This window comes from Ostrinia furnacalis, unplaced genomic scaffold (genome assembly GCF_004193835.3).
Source record: "Ostrinia furnacalis isolate ACB-3 unplaced genomic scaffold, ASM419383v2 OfSCF5047, whole genome shotgun sequence".
Lineage (NCBI taxonomy): Eukaryota > Metazoa > Arthropoda > Insecta > Lepidoptera > Crambidae > Ostrinia > Ostrinia furnacalis.
Window position 1 is genome coordinate 24,303 of NW_021135286.1, and position 16,893 is coordinate 41,195.

General features: G+C 43.9%; 1 protein-coding gene across 1 annotated transcript in view; it reads right to left on the reverse strand.

The window, feature by feature from the left end:
• HDAC6 (histone deacetylase 6) overlaps nt 1–16,893 on the reverse strand; it is a 30,764-nt gene that overhangs the window by 1,669 nt on the left and 12,202 nt on the right. The window contains exons 11-17 of the mRNA XM_028315149.1: nt 9,761–10,014; nt 9,371–9,452; nt 8,844–8,990; nt 8,233–8,356; nt 7,275–7,502; nt 5,688–5,813; nt 1,434–1,563 (exon numbers count right to left, since the gene is read on the reverse strand). Coding sequence (XP_028170950.1) covers nt 1,434–1,563; nt 5,688–5,813; nt 7,275–7,502; nt 8,233–8,356; nt 8,844–8,990; nt 9,371–9,452; nt 9,761–10,014 — 1,091 coding nt within the window. The remainder of the gene's footprint in view (nt 1–1,433; nt 1,564–5,687; nt 5,814–7,274; nt 7,503–8,232; nt 8,357–8,843; nt 8,991–9,370; nt 9,453–9,760; nt 10,015–16,893) is intronic.

Below are 16,893 nucleotides of genomic sequence, written 5' to 3' on the forward strand. Positions count from 1 at the left end.
TCAAAATATTATTGAAACAAACGTTACCCGAGCCTGGTGCCTTTTTAGGCACCCAGAGGTGGAATTGTGTAAAGCAATCGTAATCATTTGACAGTTCATAACGTACGATAAAGTCAGTCAAACAAAGCGTTTGTTTGACAGAATAATCGTACGTTATGAACTGTCAAATGATTACGATTGCTTTACACAATTTCACCTCTGATCCCTCTCTGAGACGTAATGGAGTAGCATTTACGCGAGTTTATCGTTAGGACATACTAATTCCATTCGACTTTGCTAGCGGAGTAGTCCTACTAATATTATAAATATTTCTATATACGCAACCCGATCCGGCCGGGTTGAAAAACATATCGGGTTGCAATCTCTAAACCATCAATTCTGGTATCTGTTTGGAATGTTATTGACTGCAAAAAGTTTAATAACATGTATAAATAAATGTACACACAACAGCACATCAGACTACCCATTTTTGTTGCAAATTCACTCCTATTACAATTGCATAAGACCCCACAGTGTTTACCTGGACGTCCTGTCGTCTGTACAAACCTGTCGTTCGTATCTAAATAAACATGGTAGCATCTTCTATCGTTGTATACAGGGTGGAAACGATAAGTGATCTCACTTGATTATTTCTAAACTATACAAGATATCCAAAAACTGGTTACTGATCCTGAAAGTGCTTCACGAGCTCTATCCAACGGTACCAAATATAGGTTATAAAATAAACTGGATCTATCTGAAAATTCAATGTTTCCAGCCTCCATACATTTAGTAAAACCACATAATATTAAAAACTATACAAGATATGCAAAAACTGTATAAAATAAACTGAATCTTCCGAAAATTCAATGTTTCCAGTATCCATACATTTACTACTGCCACAGTCATGGCACTCATGTCTTGATAATATTATAGCAAGTAAAGCCTAAAACCAATGTTTTCCATGAATAATTTTAAATGAGAATGCAATTTACGAGTTAATTTTAAGTGTTCAAATTCAAATTGTTTATTTGCCTACAAAGTGTACATTAAAGGTCTTATCACTAATACATGTGTGCTTATTACTTAGTTACCTAGTTAAGGCATTGCAAAGGTTTGATGGGAGGGCTACATTATTTATTTTTATAAAAAAAAATAACACTTCTACTATTGTGTGGCTAGCATAGTGGCATAAATTTAGTATGGAGGCTGACATAATTGAATTTTTGGATAGATCCAGTTAATTCTGTAACCTATTACAGATATCGTTTGAAAGAGCTCGTGAAGCACTTTAGGATCAGTGACCAGTTTGTCGATATCTTGTGTAGTTTAGAAATAATTTAATGAGATCACTTATCGTTTCCACCCTGTATAGCCTGACGTGGTAACTGTACAACACCACCATATAAAACTTTGGTTATTGGAAAACAGCTCACACACAAGACCCACAGTACCTCCGAGCGGGTCGCCGACGCAGGCGTCGAAGCCGGCGGAGACCAGCAGCAGCTGCGGCCGGAACTCCGCCGCCACCGGCAGCACCACCGCCGCCAGCGCCGCCAGGTACTCCGCGTCGCCCATGCCGCGCTGCAAGCGAAAAAAATTTATGCTCAATGTCATTAACAATATGGTGTAATTTAGCTTGTCTCAAGAGTCAAGCACCATTTTGTTGACAAACGTCAGTGATCGGCACTGCGCCGAAGCTATAGGGCTGACTTCGGTAAAATGATGTGATGTGAGGTGCCAAACTGCAGAAAATGGCGGAGGAAATAGATGATTTAGCATGAATTATCATGAATAATATTAACTATTATTTACCTCTCAGTGTCTTGAGGCAACTTAAAAAAGTACATTCTGTGTTTTTATTATTATTTAGGCAGTTAAATACTGCACAGTATTTAGTACACAATTTTCTTTATTTTTTCCCATCATACACAAGAATACGCGTGCGTGAGTCAATGTTCGCTCGTATGTGAGGCCTTGTCGAATAGTACTCCTGTAGGGGGCCATCGTGCGTGTTTTGTTTTCAATATAAACTCGCGGAGATGAACAGGCCTCGCGGAAAACACAGTCGGGAATAAATGAAAACCCTGCTCAGGACAAAGGAAAGCGATATAAAAAGGAATTTAATTTAAGGGTGATGCCTGGATGCGGGCGGCGCAGCACCGGTCTTTATGGAAAACCTGATTTTATAGCCACGATAGCCGAACAGAGGGTCGGAGTGACCGACTCGAGATCCGAGGAACGCGGGTTCGAATCCCATTGTGGTGAGCCCACTTATTATTTAGCTTAAGCCGAGGGGCGAATCTGACTATTAGTAATTTGGGCAATACAAATCTATGTTGTTTCAGCCAAATGACGTCCACTGCTGGACAAAGACCTCCCCCAAGGTTTCCCATAATGAACGGTCCTGCGCTGCCCACATCCAGGCTCTTCCCGCGACCTTTACCAGATCGTCGGTCCACCTAGTAGGAGGCCTGCCCACGCTACGTCTTCCAGCCCGTGGTCGCCACTCGAGAACTTTCCTGCCCCAACGGCCATCGTCTCTACGAGCTATGTGCCCCGCCCACTGCCACTTGATTTAAGCAATTCTGCGAGCTATGTCGGTCACTTTGGTTCTCCTGCGGATCTCCTCATTTCTGATTCGATCACGCAGGGAAACTCCGAGCATAGTCCGCTCCAACGCCCTTTGGGTGACCTTGAGCCTTCTTATGAGGCCCATAGTAAGAGATAATAGAAGGATGATAGCACTTACTGACGTCACGAGGAATATTGTTCAATATTTTTTGATATTATTGACGGACTAAAAGATTTTTTTAAAGAAACTAGCCTATTACATTATACTAATTAAAGGTAACAGCTCACCTTATTCCAGGGTATGTTGATATTGAACCCCTCCCCGCGTCCCTCGCCCACCGCGGTGTAGTCAGCGTCGGTCGAGTGCGGGAAGAACGAGCCGTTGTCGTAGCGGTGGATGGACACGTACAGGATCTGACGTCACACAACGGCATTCAATAAGTAGGCTGCTAAGTGGCAATGTACTCGTACTAAAGTCCAGTCACCGAGTGGATAGAATTTCGTACAATGACCCCAAGCTATCTATCTTGCTATCGTAAGGCGCGAGCGATAAGGATGGGTAGCTTGGGGTCATTGTACGAAATAATATCTGTTCGGCGACCGGACTTTAGATCACAAGGTACATTTAATGAGTATGGAAAGAAGATGAAGTGGTAATAATATCCGATTATTAGACACCCTGCATCCTGCAGTCTTTTAGTTGGCCGATAGTTGAGTCGGCTTGTAGTTTATATAAGAAATCGGTGTATTGTGCGGACTTCGATGCTGATACTGATCACTAACCCGACTCAACTATCGGCCGACATAAAGTGTCTTATAGTCGAATTTCTGATTTAGTGAAATGATTTACCTCTGTCATATTCTTTGCAAATAAATACTGACTTTTTATTCTTCTATTGGTTGTCATGCGACATTGTGGAGCAGGCAAAAGATACCGGGAGTCTCACATCCATTGTTGAGCTACTGAACTGACCTAGTCGTCCCGGTACGTGATCCGCTGCGTCCCGTTCCCGTGATGCACGTCCCAGTCTAAGATCATGACGCGTGTCAGGCCGTGAGCTTGTACGGCGTAGGCGGCGGCGGCGGCGGCGGCGGCGTTGAGCAGACAGAAGCCGCCAGGAGGCTTTTAGCCGCTCTAATTAGTTGTGAAGCCACCACTAACCTTGTCATCCCGGTACGTGATCCGCTGCGTCCCGTTCCCGTGGTGCACGTCCCAGTCTAAGATCATGACGCGTGTCAGACCGTGAGCTTGTACGGCGTAGGCGGCGGCGGCGGCGGCGTTGAGCAGACAGAACCCACTGAGCGACTCATAGCCGCTATATTTCATTGTGGAGCCACTAACCTTGTCGTCCCGGTACGTGATCCGCTGCGTCCCGTTCCCGTGATGCACGTCCCAATACAAGATCATGACGCGTGTCAGGCCGTGTGCCTGTACTGCGTAGGCCGCGGCGGCGGCGGCGGCGTTGAGCAGACAGAAGCCACCGGGAATCTTACTTCTCATCTATGTGGTTTAGGCGCCACTAACCTTATCGTCCCGGTACGTGATCCTCTGCGTCCCGTTCCCGTGATGCACGTCCCAGTCCAAGATCATGACGCGGGTCAGGCCGTGAGCTTGTACGGCGTAGGCGACGGCGGCGGCGGCGTTGAGCAGACAGAACCCACTGAGCGACTCATAGCCGCTATATTTCATTGTGGAGCCACTAACCTTGTCGTCCCGGTACGTGATCCTCTGCGTCCCATTCCCATGATGCACGTCCCAGTCTAAGATCATNACCACCGCCGACAGCGCCGCCAGGTACTCCGCGTCGCCCATGCCGCGCTGCAAGCGATAACCGAGGGCTTAGAGTAGGCTCACACCGTTGATTTTTAGCTGGCCGATAGTTGTGCCCGATTTTAAATAGACAGTTTGACACCATACCCCAATTATTCGGAACCACAACTTTTTTTAAAAGACCCTTCATTCTGGTCTTAAAAACTTAATTAATTTTAAATTACCTGTAAATTACGATTTTTGTTTGCATTGTAATTGAAAAAAATAGTTTAAGTGAGTTGACAAAATAGTGACGTCACTTGCTTGTAGTACCATACAAAATCTATGGGAGAGTTTCGTTTTGACAGTTTTAAAAAGTACGTCAATTGATTGGTGGTGTCAACATTCTATCTATTGTATGAAGAATCGGCCAAATCAAATCAGCGCAGTGTGCGCACTCCCATACATGCCCATACTGATCAACTGCCCGACTAAACTATCGGCCGACGAAAAATCAACGGTGTGCGCCTACTCTTAGTGTGAGTTTACATCAAACGTGAGCGCGTAAAAAATATAATATATGAAAATTTTAGTTCTTGAAAGTTTCCGCTAGGGGCGCTGTACAATCCGTCATACATTTAATGTAATTTTTTTACGCGCTCACTAGTATAGGGCGCTCAACGAAACTTGAGGCAATGTGAACTCGCACTGAAATAATATTTACAGAACACAACAAATTGCACATTGCTCTCCATAGGCAAAAAGGAAGACTTGATGCTAACTAAATCGTGCTAATGATGATAAAGGCTATGAAAGTTTTATTATAAAAAATGTCATAACTTTATTTATTTTTACAAGTAGGCTATAAAAAAGCGCCTTTACATGTCCCATTATTACTTTTACCGCTGCTTCGAGACAATAAATGGGCCAATGCACAGTGCTGAGGAGCAGCGCAAGAAACTCGATCACTTTTGTTAGCCTCTTTATCAAGAGTTTATAAAGTTTCAATATTTACATTAGATTAATCAAAACTATATAATTTTGAGGTAGAAGAACATTTTAATGCAACTGTTCAAGTACCTAACTCAAAATTACTTGAAATGTTGCATTAAAATGGTCTAAGTTAGTTAAGTAAGTAATAATAACACTGGAAGCGTGATCGAGGCGTGAGCGAGACAGACAGATCGGGGCAATGTGCGAGCGCGTACGACTACTCTAGCGAGCAGCGGAGTGCCCCAGCTGTGACGCGTAAAATAGTGACTAAAGAAAATTTAATATTTTNTAATATTGTCCCTTTTTTTTTACTTTAAATTTTTCCCACATTTTTGCATAACCTGTTAAAATTTTTTTGGTGATAAAAATGTAGTGGTGTATAACAGCTCACCTTATTCCAGGGTATGTTGATATTGAACCCCTCCCCGCGGCCCTCACCCACCGCGGTATAGTCGGCGTCGGTCGAGTGCGGGAAGAACGAGCCGTTGTCGTAGCGGTGGATGGACACGTACAGGATCTGACGTCACACAAGGGCATTCAATAAGTAGGCTGCTAAATGGTTAAGTGACTAAGATTACAAGGCACTTTTAAGGTGCCTTCAAATTAGGCGTTTTGAAACGGACATTAGTCGTGCGTTTGCGAGACCGCACTCTCTGGTGGTAATTGGCTGTCATTTTTATTCCAACGAAGTTGTCATACAATTTTTAGTGTGAGGACCGCAAACGTCCGTCTCAAAACGAAAACGTCTAATTTGAAAGAGCTCTTAATGACTATAGAAAGAAGAAGTGATAATAGTATTCAACTATCAGATAGCCCGCAGACTAGTTTTTAAGTCGGCTTCTAGTTTGTATGAGAAATCGTTGTAATGTGCACACTTCGATTCGAGTATATTCATTCATATTGATCTCAACTATCGGACGACAATAAAGCCTGTAGCCTGTAGGGTGTCTTTTAGTCGAATTTCTGATTTAGTGAAATTATTTTCTCTGTAATATTCTGCGGTTTCTATTGGTTGCTTAGCGGCGATGTTAGACAGGTAAAAGCTGCCGGGAATCTTACTTCTCATCTGCAGGATTGTGGAGTCACTAACCTTATCGTCCCGGTACGTGATCCGCTGCGTCCCGTTGCCATGATGCACGTCCCAGTCTAAGATCATGACGCGTGTCAGACCGTGAGCTTGTACGGCGTAGGCGGCGGCGGCGTTAAGCAGACAGAAGCCGTTGGGCGACTCAAAGCCGCTCTATTTAGTTGTGGAGCCACTAACCTTATCGTCCCGGTACGTGATCCGCTGCGTCCCGTTGCCATGATGCACGTCCCAGTCTAAGATCATGACGCGTGTCAGACCGTGAGCTTGTACGGCGTAGGCGGCGGCGGCGTTAAGCAGACAGAAGCCGTTGGGCGACTCAAAGCCGCTCTATTTAGTTGTGGAGCCACTAACCTTATCGTCCCGGTACGTGATCCGCTGCGTCCCGTTGCCGTGATGCACATCCCAATCCAAGATCATGACGCGGGTCAGGCCGTGAGCTTGCACTGCGTAGGCGGCGGCGGCGGCGTTGAGCAGACACAAGCCGCCGCGATTCTCACCTTCAATCTATGGTGTTGTGCCACTAACCTTGTCGTCCCGGTACGTGATCCGCTGCGTCCCGTTTCCATGATGCACGTCCCAGTCTAAGATCATGACGCGTGTCAGACCGTGAGCTTGTATGGCGTAGGCGGCGGCGGCGGCGGCGGCGGCGGCGTTGAGCAGACAGAAGCCGCTGGGATTCTCATCTCCAAGCTGTGGGGTTGTGCCACTAACCTTATCGTCCCGGTACGTGATCCGCTGCGTCCCGTTCCCGTGATGCACGTCCCAATCCAAGATCATGACGCGGGTCAGACCGTGAGCTTGTACGGCGTAGGCGGCGGCGGCGGCGGCGGCGTTGAGCAGACAGAAGCCGCTGGGATTCTCATCTCCAAGCTGTGGGGTTGTGCCACTAACCTTGTCGTCCCGGTACGTGATCCGCTGCGTCCCGTTCCCGTGATGCACGTCCCAGTCGAGGATCATGACGCGTGTCAGGCCGTGTGCCTGTACTGCGTAGGCGGCGGCGGCGGCGGCGGCGTTGAGCAGACAGAACCCGCTGGGCAGGTCGGCGTCGGCGTGGTGTCCCGGCGGGCGCACCACGCACGTGCCCGCTCCGCACGTGCCTCCTAATACCGCGTCTACCATCTGGGGACACGTATGGATTTTTTTTTTTATTTGTTGAGGCATACCAACATTACATACAAAGTTTTATAACTTTTTGTTTTTATGTATAACAAGGCAGGTATGTGACCACAATCGCACCTGGTATTAAGTGAGATGCAGTCTAAGATGGTACATATCTGCCTTATAAGTGCCTACTCACTAGGCCCGGATTATAGTCTACAACTTTCGGAAGTAGGACAAAGCGAGGCGAGGTTGCTTGAAGTGAAGAGAAGTGCAAAATGCAGTCTACAATCTACTTCAACTAAGGCCGTTTCCTGTTTTGTCGGCGCGGCAGCGGCAATCAGGAACACTCCATTGAAATATAGGCGCTCGGTACCGCGTATGTCGAGCGTGTTGATGTCGTGCCACTACCGCGCCGGACGGCGAAAACGGCCTAACTTCGATTTTTTTTATGCAGGACAAGGTCTAAACAACATACCTGCCCTGTAAGTGCCTATTCACTGTCGCCTTGAAAAGGCGATTATACTGAATTAATAATAGAAAAATAAAATAAAGAATTTTTTTTATTTTTTATTTATTTATTATTCATTATTGAGCAATTACATATTTGATCCAAATAGCGTCCTAAATCCTTTTTAGGTTTGTCTAGACACTATTGTTCTCTATACAAATAAAAACAAACGTTTTAGTATAAGCATTCACAACACTTTCAGTTATACATAGTTAAATGATAGTGTCAGAAATAAGTTACCTGTAAGACGCAACCCATGGCTACCGAGGCGCTCTCCAGAGACTCCGGGTGGAAATACACAGAGTCGAAGGCCTCCTTTTGGCTGTTTAAATCTCTTAGTTTCGTCGATGATAATTCCTTGAGCCTGAAATACATAACAAATAAAGTTATTTATGTATTAAGACAATAGCGTGATTGATATTAGAATTGATTTATTTAAGAAAATATATTATTACTCGATCTTTATCCAGTCTATAAAATATCATAAGTTGTGTGTGTAACGAGTAATCGCTAATATTATCGAATGAATGTTGGTAGCTCATTGAGATCTAAGCTCCATAGAACTCAATCAGAGCAAAGTTGAAACTGGTTTAAAGAAATCAAATCTATAGTCTGGTCCGTGAGCACGTAGAATTTTGTCCAATGACCCCAAGCTACCCATCCTTATTGCTCGCGCGTAATTATGTTGCTATCGCGCTCGCACACTCACTGCGGGTGCCAGTCGCACAGTCGCGACAGCAATATAATTACGCGCGAGCGATAAGGATGGGTAGCTCACCACCCGCTCGCGTAGCAACACATACGACCAAGGGTTCTGAACCTAATTTTTTGAAGTCGGTTCATAAGATTACCTATTGAGATGGTTCCTCGTGTGGACAGCCAATATCTCTTCGTCTGTCGCGGCCCGCGCCTGTATGTGGTGTAACCGCTCCAACAGCCCGAAGTCTCGGTGCCGCTCGTGTATCCTCATTATACGCTCCGGACATTCCACGTGGCCGCTGAAATGGACTTTAGTGTTGTAGGCATATGGTTGCACTTTGATTGTTAACTTTAAATTATTTTCAATGTCAAGTAAGAGTGAGTAAGTAAGTAGGTATGTAGTTATAAGGACACAATTAAAAGTAATTTTAGGAATTATATCCTAAAATTACTTTTACTATGTAACTATGAAATTAAAGCTACTGCCTTATACATGTGACCTTGTATACAGAGTAGTGTTGAAAATGACTACAATGACTGATCGTCATTTACGGTCAAATTGGTCAAAAAATAGTCATAAACTGTCAAAAATGGTCATTGACTATTCAGAAAGCGAGTAAACTGGAGTGACGTCATATCACTGCCTTTTTATAAAAACATGAATAGAATATGTACTTACGGTTCACAAATATTTTTGTGTTTCAGCATGGCTTGGTCGTAAATATACCCTACAGCGTGTTGTGGCAACGTCAAATCTGTCACTGAAATCAAAGAAATATCATGTTATTGTACAATCACGCTGAATACTCCATTTTAGCCTGAGAATTCAAGCAGCAGTCCCTTTATCCATCCCTTTGAGGGAACAAGGAAACTATGGAATTGTATTTGTTTTTGCAATTTAAAATTAGTAATTGGAACAGGATTAATGTGTACCTAATAAAACAGGCTTTTATTGAATGAAAAATGAAGATCTAATTCTAAATCATGAGTATCATGACGATTCTTAGTTACTTCCAAGAGAGTATTGCTAAAAAGAACCTTAAGACTATTGTAACAAGTTTTATATTACCTAGCCTTAACCTGTTAAGCTTCTCCATATTCTTTTTCTTGGTCTCGTTGTCCTGCAACGGGTAGCAGTCTCTCGTGGCGAACCTGTCAGGCCTCGTCTCGTCTCCCTCCCACCTCACCGCGACCGTATGTTTCTGTTTCGCTCTGTCGCACACGTTGGGCACCGACTCATCTATGCTGTACGTAGGCTGGTAGTTGTAGCAACGCCAGTACGGTTTGTGCGCGTATATGCAGTTGAGGATCGATTCACGGATGCTGTAAGGAATTTTATGAATATTTATTGTATTTGGTTGTAATGTGAAGCCACGATAGTCGTACGGGTGGTGAAAGAACTCGTAACTTTGTACAATACAAATTACTAATATTTAAAAAACCTAAGGAAGCAACATCACTATGGTCTTGTCCATCGTTTGGGCATCGTCACCGGGGGTCACGGCAAATGCTTAATTTTCCATGCCATTTAAAGTGATATTTCCCTAAACGTCATTTCAAACAAGTTTTCAACGAGTGAATAACTTTTATTAATAAACAACATAATGTGCAAGTTACGAGTAAGTATCCAGCGTTTTATTAATGAAAATTTATCTGCCGGCCTTTAATACTTAATTAACACTTAACCTAATAAGTACGTATAAATATTGTCCAAAATAGTCTATGTCTTGTTGGTGTTAATAAACAAATAAATAACTTAACAATTTTTTTTTCGTTTTGTGTTGTTATTATTTATAAACTGTGCTTACTGTGTTCATAAAGTCCATCTATTTTATTCTATTATACTCACTCGTCGCTAGGTGGTTCGGGCGCCAGAGCCGGCGGCGGGTGTCCAAGCAGAGTACGCAGCGTGAGCGCCGCGCCTTCAGCCAGGGACGGCACACAGTATCCGCCTTCTAACACCACACACACCGCCGGGCACACCGACATCAAGAGGTGCGTCAGAGTCGCGTAACACGCCGGGGACACTTCCATTTCGCCCTGGGAGTTTTCAAAATCAAAATTGTCTCATTTTTTTTTAAAGAATATGATTTTTTTTAAATGGGACTATTAGAGATGGCCAAACAGAGTACGCAGCGTGAGCGCCGCGCCCTCAGCCAGGGACGGCACACAGTACCCGCCTTCTAGTACTACGCACACCGCCGGGCACACCGACATCAAGAGATGCGTCAGAGTCGCGTAGCACGCCGGGGACACTTCCATTTCGCCCTGGGAGTTTTTACAATCAAAATTGGCTTTTTTTTTAAAGAATATGAATTTTTGTAGAATATTTTTTTGAAAATGAGGCTATTAGAGATGGGAATAGTCCCGTAAGCAGACCGTCGGGCATATCGATATCAAGAGGTGCGTCAGCGTCGCGTAGCACGCCGGGGATACTTCAATTTCACCCTGGGTGGTTATCAAAATCTTGTCTTTATTTGAGTAGATTTATGACTACTTGGACTTCACTAATTGTGTCTAATTGACAGTAAACTGTAGTTCTTAGCTACACAGAAATTGTAGCGAACTAGGAATAGTCCCGTAAATGTTTTAGTACTTACAATTAAGTAAAATTTTGCTCATAAGGAACCTATTATCTCATGTCTTTTTTCCATCAGTGCATCGAGAGAAACATTAAGCCCATGAACCTTTCAACCTTTTGAGATATTTGGCACAAGCAAAAACTAGCAAGCAAAATACTGTAACCCAACAAATAAGGAACTAGCAAGTCAGTCAATCAAGAAAAATCATTAATGAAAATTTTGGTAACTCGCCACTCTACGCCACAAAAACAGAACAATCAGCGATTCAAGTACGTTTTCTTGAGAATGCGTGACTTCTCCATGCGGTCAAATGTATATGCGACTAAGTGAAAAAGCAGTTATTTTCATCACATTTCTATCCCACCTTTTCATCACCTAACGCGGCGTCGTAGCCAGCCGACACGATTACCAGTTCGGGCGAGAACTGAAAGAGACGGATATAGCTACAGTAAAAGAGAAGGATATAGTACCTCTGGACAGCCAATGGCAGCGTCGTATCCCGCTGATACCAGTATCAGCTCTGGTTGATACTGAAGTTGGGAAAAAAGTTTTCATTGAGTTTAGAAGCATTTAGAACCACAAGATTTGTATGATTAGCCTAAGCCCACCTTCAGATGATGAGCAAAGTTACATGTAGCGAAACGCGCGGTAAAATAAAATACAATGTATTTGTAAACGCGCGTTGAGCGCTCATCATCTGAATGTGGAATTAGAACAAATCAAAGACATATTTCATTATATTAGTAAAAAACAAACTGAATTTTATTTGTTAAGTAATTAATAGCCAAAACAATCTTTAAAACTTGAATAATTAATAATCTTATTTTTTATGTAATAGGTGGCAGACGAGCAAACGGATCATCATAATCATTTCAGCCACAGGACCTTCAACAAAAAAGGAAGAAGAACTATCGTCAGTTGGTCTTGGTATTATTATTAATACAATATTTTTAAAATTTGTATCAAGTATCTTGTCACCTCGAGCGCCATAGGCAGCAGCAGCTGGTGCCATATGGCCAGGTAGTCCCCGTCGTGCATGCCAGTCTTATTGAGCGGCACATTAAAGGTGGTACCGGCGCCGCGCCCGCTGCCTACGTAGTGAAAGTCCGACTGCCGCAGGTTGGGCCAGAACGCGCCGTGCTCGTAGCGGTGGATGGAGAAATACACCACCCTGTATGAAGGTTACTTTACAATGGTACTACAGAATAATAATTACATGTACAGAAAGTTTTCTAGGTCTGTTTGGTTGGTGAAAAAATGTCTACTCAATATCTTCATCATGGCTCAGAAGTCCCTGCGTGATCGAATCAGAAATGAGGAGATCCGTAAGAGAACCAGAGTGACTGACATAGCCCGCAGAATCCCTTTTAAATCAAGTGGCAGTGGGCGGGGCATAGCTTGTAGAGCTGATGGTCGCTGGGGCAAGAAAGTTCTTGAGTGGCGACCACGAGCCGGAAGACGTAGCGTGGGGAGGCCTAGGCTCCCACTAGGCGGACCGACGATCTGGTGAAGGTCGCGGGAGGTGCGTGGATGCGAGCGGCGCAGGACCGGCCTTTGTGGAAATCCTTGGGGGAGGCCTTTGTCCAACAGTGGACGACTTTCGGCTGAAACGAACTCAATATCGTCAACAATATGGTGTAATTTAGCTTGTCTCAAAGTCGAGCACCGTTTCGTTTGACTATGTCAGTGACCGGTACTGTGCCGATGCGATAGGGCTGACTGTTACAAGAAGCTACTGTATCGCCATCAAGCGCACCACACGGTTATTTTTTCTAATTTCCATAGTGTTTTTTTACAAATGGTGAAGAATACGCACGCTTGTACGTCACTCGCTAAGAAGTTTTGAAGTCGAAAGGTTGAGGATCTTACCTGGGGTCATCATAGAACATCTGTTGCGTCGCTTGTCCATGGTGGACATCCCAGTCCACAATCAATATCCTGCAAACAAAATTTTTATGAACATATTACATGACTCTGAGAAGCAGCAGGCAAGCTATATTGTCTATGAGAGAGATATGTCATACTAGGACATTCACCCGCGGCTCCGTCTCAGTCTACGGATTTATATTGAGCGAGCCATTCGGCTTCGAGGGGTCAATCTCAATAGTCGAGCTCACCGCGAATAGGTCTAGCTCGTGAATGCCGATGAGAAAGGCCAATGGGTTATGATGTGGGTGTCTCCTCAGAAGGGCGGGGCTTTTTTAACATTATGAGAGAGTTCTCTTGTCACATGGCGCTCCTAGCTAGATGTTAGTACCTGTTCAGCCCTTGCTTGTCTATGGCGTGTCTCGCAGCCAGCGCAACGTTGTTGTAGAAGCAGTAGCCGCAGGGCTCGGCCGCCATGGCGTGGTCCCGGCGACCGCACGANATAACCTTGTCGTCCCGGTACGTGATCCGCTGCGTCCCGTTCCCGTGATGCACGTCCCAGTCCAAGATCATGACGCGGGTCAGGCCGTGAGCTTGTACGGCGTAGGCGGCGGCGGCGGCGGCGGCGTTGAGCAGACAGAACCCGCTGGGCAGGTCGGCGTCGGCGTGGTGTCCCGGCGGGCGCACCACGCACGTACCTGCCCCACACGTGCCTCCTAACACCGCGTCTACCATCTGGCGACAAGTATGGATTTTTTTATTTTTTTTATTTACTAGCTTTCCGACCGCGGCTTGGCCCGCGTAAAAAAGAGCTGTTTTTAGGGTTTTCCCGCTCGCGGCTTCGCCCGGGGTTTACCCGGAAATTATTCGAATTTTTCTCGCCGTAAAAACCATCCTTGAATTTCAACAAACATTAAAAAAAGGATTGGCAAAATTGGTCCAGGCGTTGTTGAGTTATGCGCTTACCAACACATTTTGCGATTCATTTTTATTTTTATATTATAGAAGATTGAGCCATACCAACAATATAACATACAAAGTATGTTTCTTAGATTATGGCTTCGTGCGCTTCGTGTTTATACTTCGGAGCACTGAAGCCCTACTCGGGAGCAAAAACCGACAACTTTCAGAAGTAGATCAAAGTGAGGCAAGGTTTCTTGAAAGGAAGAGAAGTGCAAAATCCTTCCTAATCCACCCTAGATTGCATCCCACTTAACATCAGGTGCGATTGTGGTCAAATACCTGTCTTGTTATGCATCAATAAAATGCAGTCTACAATCTACTTCAACTAAGGCCGTTTTCCGACTTGTCGGCGCGGCAGTGGCACGACATCAGCATTCAGCACGTCAGAAAACGGATTTTTTTTTTACAGGACAAGGTCTTAACAACATACCTACCTATTCACTGTCGCCTTGAAAAAGCAATTATACTGAATTTCAAATTAACAACTAAGATAACGAAATGATAGTGTCAGAAATGAGTTACCTGTAAGACACACCCCATTGCTACCGATGCGCTTTCCAGAGAGTCCGGGTGGAAGTACACCGAGTCAAATGCCTCCTTTTGGCTGTTCAGATCTCTTAGTTTCGTCGATGATAATTCCTTGAGCCTGAAATACATAACAAATAACAAGTTATTTATGTATTAAGACAACAGCGTGATTGATTTTAGACTTGATTTATTTAAGAAAATATATTACTCGATCTTTATCCAGTCTATAAAATATCATAAGTTCAAGGTTTACATGTGTAATCGCTAACATTAACTAACGAATGTTGGTAGCTCATTGAGACCATAACCACCATACTACCCGTTCGCGCTAAGTTTGCCGGTCTGTGGAATGCGCGTCCCCTCCTCCAACCGCGATTAAACCTAAATAATTAGTGATTAAACGCAATTGAGTGTTTTATTTTACGGAAATACACAATTTTTATCAATATTAATAAATAGAAAATATTTTCAATATAGTTTGCTAAAGTTATAGACGCTTTCCTTCGAGTGATGTCATATCGCCAGCGGCAAACTTATCGCGAACGGATAGTAGAACTCAATCAGAGCAAAGTTGAAACTGGTTTAAAGAAATAAAATCTAGAATCATATCTTTATTTTAATATGTACTTATAGAGTTTTCCAATTCGGTTTACAAATTGAGTTCTGTAATAAGGCCTCCCCCACACTATCGTTTTTCGAGCGTCGCGGCGTCGTCATCTTGCCAGCGCCCGCGCAGCGTCGACGCTAATATACATACAACCAAGGGTTCTGAACCAAATTTTTTGAAGTCGGTTCATAAGATTACCTATTGAGATGGTTCCTCGTGTGGACAGCCAATATCTCTTCGTCTGTCGCGGCCCGCGCCTGTATGTGGTGTAACCGCTCCAACAGCCCGAAGTCTCGGTGCCGCTCGTGTATCCTCATTATACGCTCCGGACATTCCACGTGGCCGCTGAAATGGACTTTAGTGTTGTAGGCATACGGTTGCACTTTGATTGTTAACTTTATATTATTTTCAATGTCAAGTAAGAGTGAGTAAGTAAGTAGGTATGTAGCTATAAGGACACAATTAAAAGTAATTTTAGGAATTATATTCTAAAATTACTTTTACTATGTAACTATGAAATTAAAGCTACTGCTTTATACATGTGACCTTGTATACAGAGTACTGTTGAAAATTACTACAATGACTGATCGTCATTTACGGTCAAATTGGTCAAAAACTAGTCATAAACTGTCAAAAATGGTCATTGACTATTCAGAAAGCGAGTAAACTGGAGTGACGTCATATCACTGCCTTTTTATAAAAACATGAATAGAATACTTACGGTTCACAAATATTTTTGTGTTTCAGCATGGCTTGGTCGTAAATATACCCTACAGCGTGTTGTGGCAACGTCAAATCTGTCACTGAAATCAAAGAAATATCATGTTATTGTACAATCACGCTGAATACTCCATTTTAGCCTGAGAATTCAAGCAGCAGTCCCTTAATCCATCCCTTTTAGGGAACAGGGAAACTTTGGAATTGTATTTGTTTTTGCAATTTAAAATTAGTAATTGTAACAGGATTAATGTGTAATAAAACAGGCTTTTATTGAATGACAAATGAAGATCTAAATCATGAGTATCATGACGAAGTTACTCCCAAGAGATTATTGCTAAAAAGAACCTTAAAACTATTGAAACAAGTTTTATATTACCTAGCCTTAACCTGTTCAGCTTCTCCATATTCCTTTTCTTGGTCTCGTTGTCCTGCAACGGGTAGCAGTCTCTCGTGGCGAACCTGTCAGGCCTCGTCTCGTCTCCCTCCCACCTCACCGAGACCGTATGCTTCTGTTTCGCTCGGTCACACACGTTGGGCACCGACTCATCTATGCTGTACGTGGGCTGGTAGTTGTAGCAACGCCAGTACGGTTTGTGCGCGTATATGCAGTTGAGAATTGATTCACGGATGCTGTAAGGAATTTTATGAATATTTATTGTATTTGGTTGTAATGTGAAGCCACGATAGTGGGACGGTGAAGGGGTCGAACTAGCCGAGTCAACATTCGAGGAACGCGGGTCCGAACCCCGCCGTCGTTCTACTATTGTGGTGAGCCCTTTCATAACACAAGTATTTAGTACGAGGGGCTAACGGGACTTGGTGCAATACAATTTACCAATTATTTAAAAAAATAACCTAAGGAAGCTAAAGCCTGGTCCGTGAGCACGTAGAATTTTGTCCAATGACCCTAACCTACCCATCCTTATCGCTCGCGCG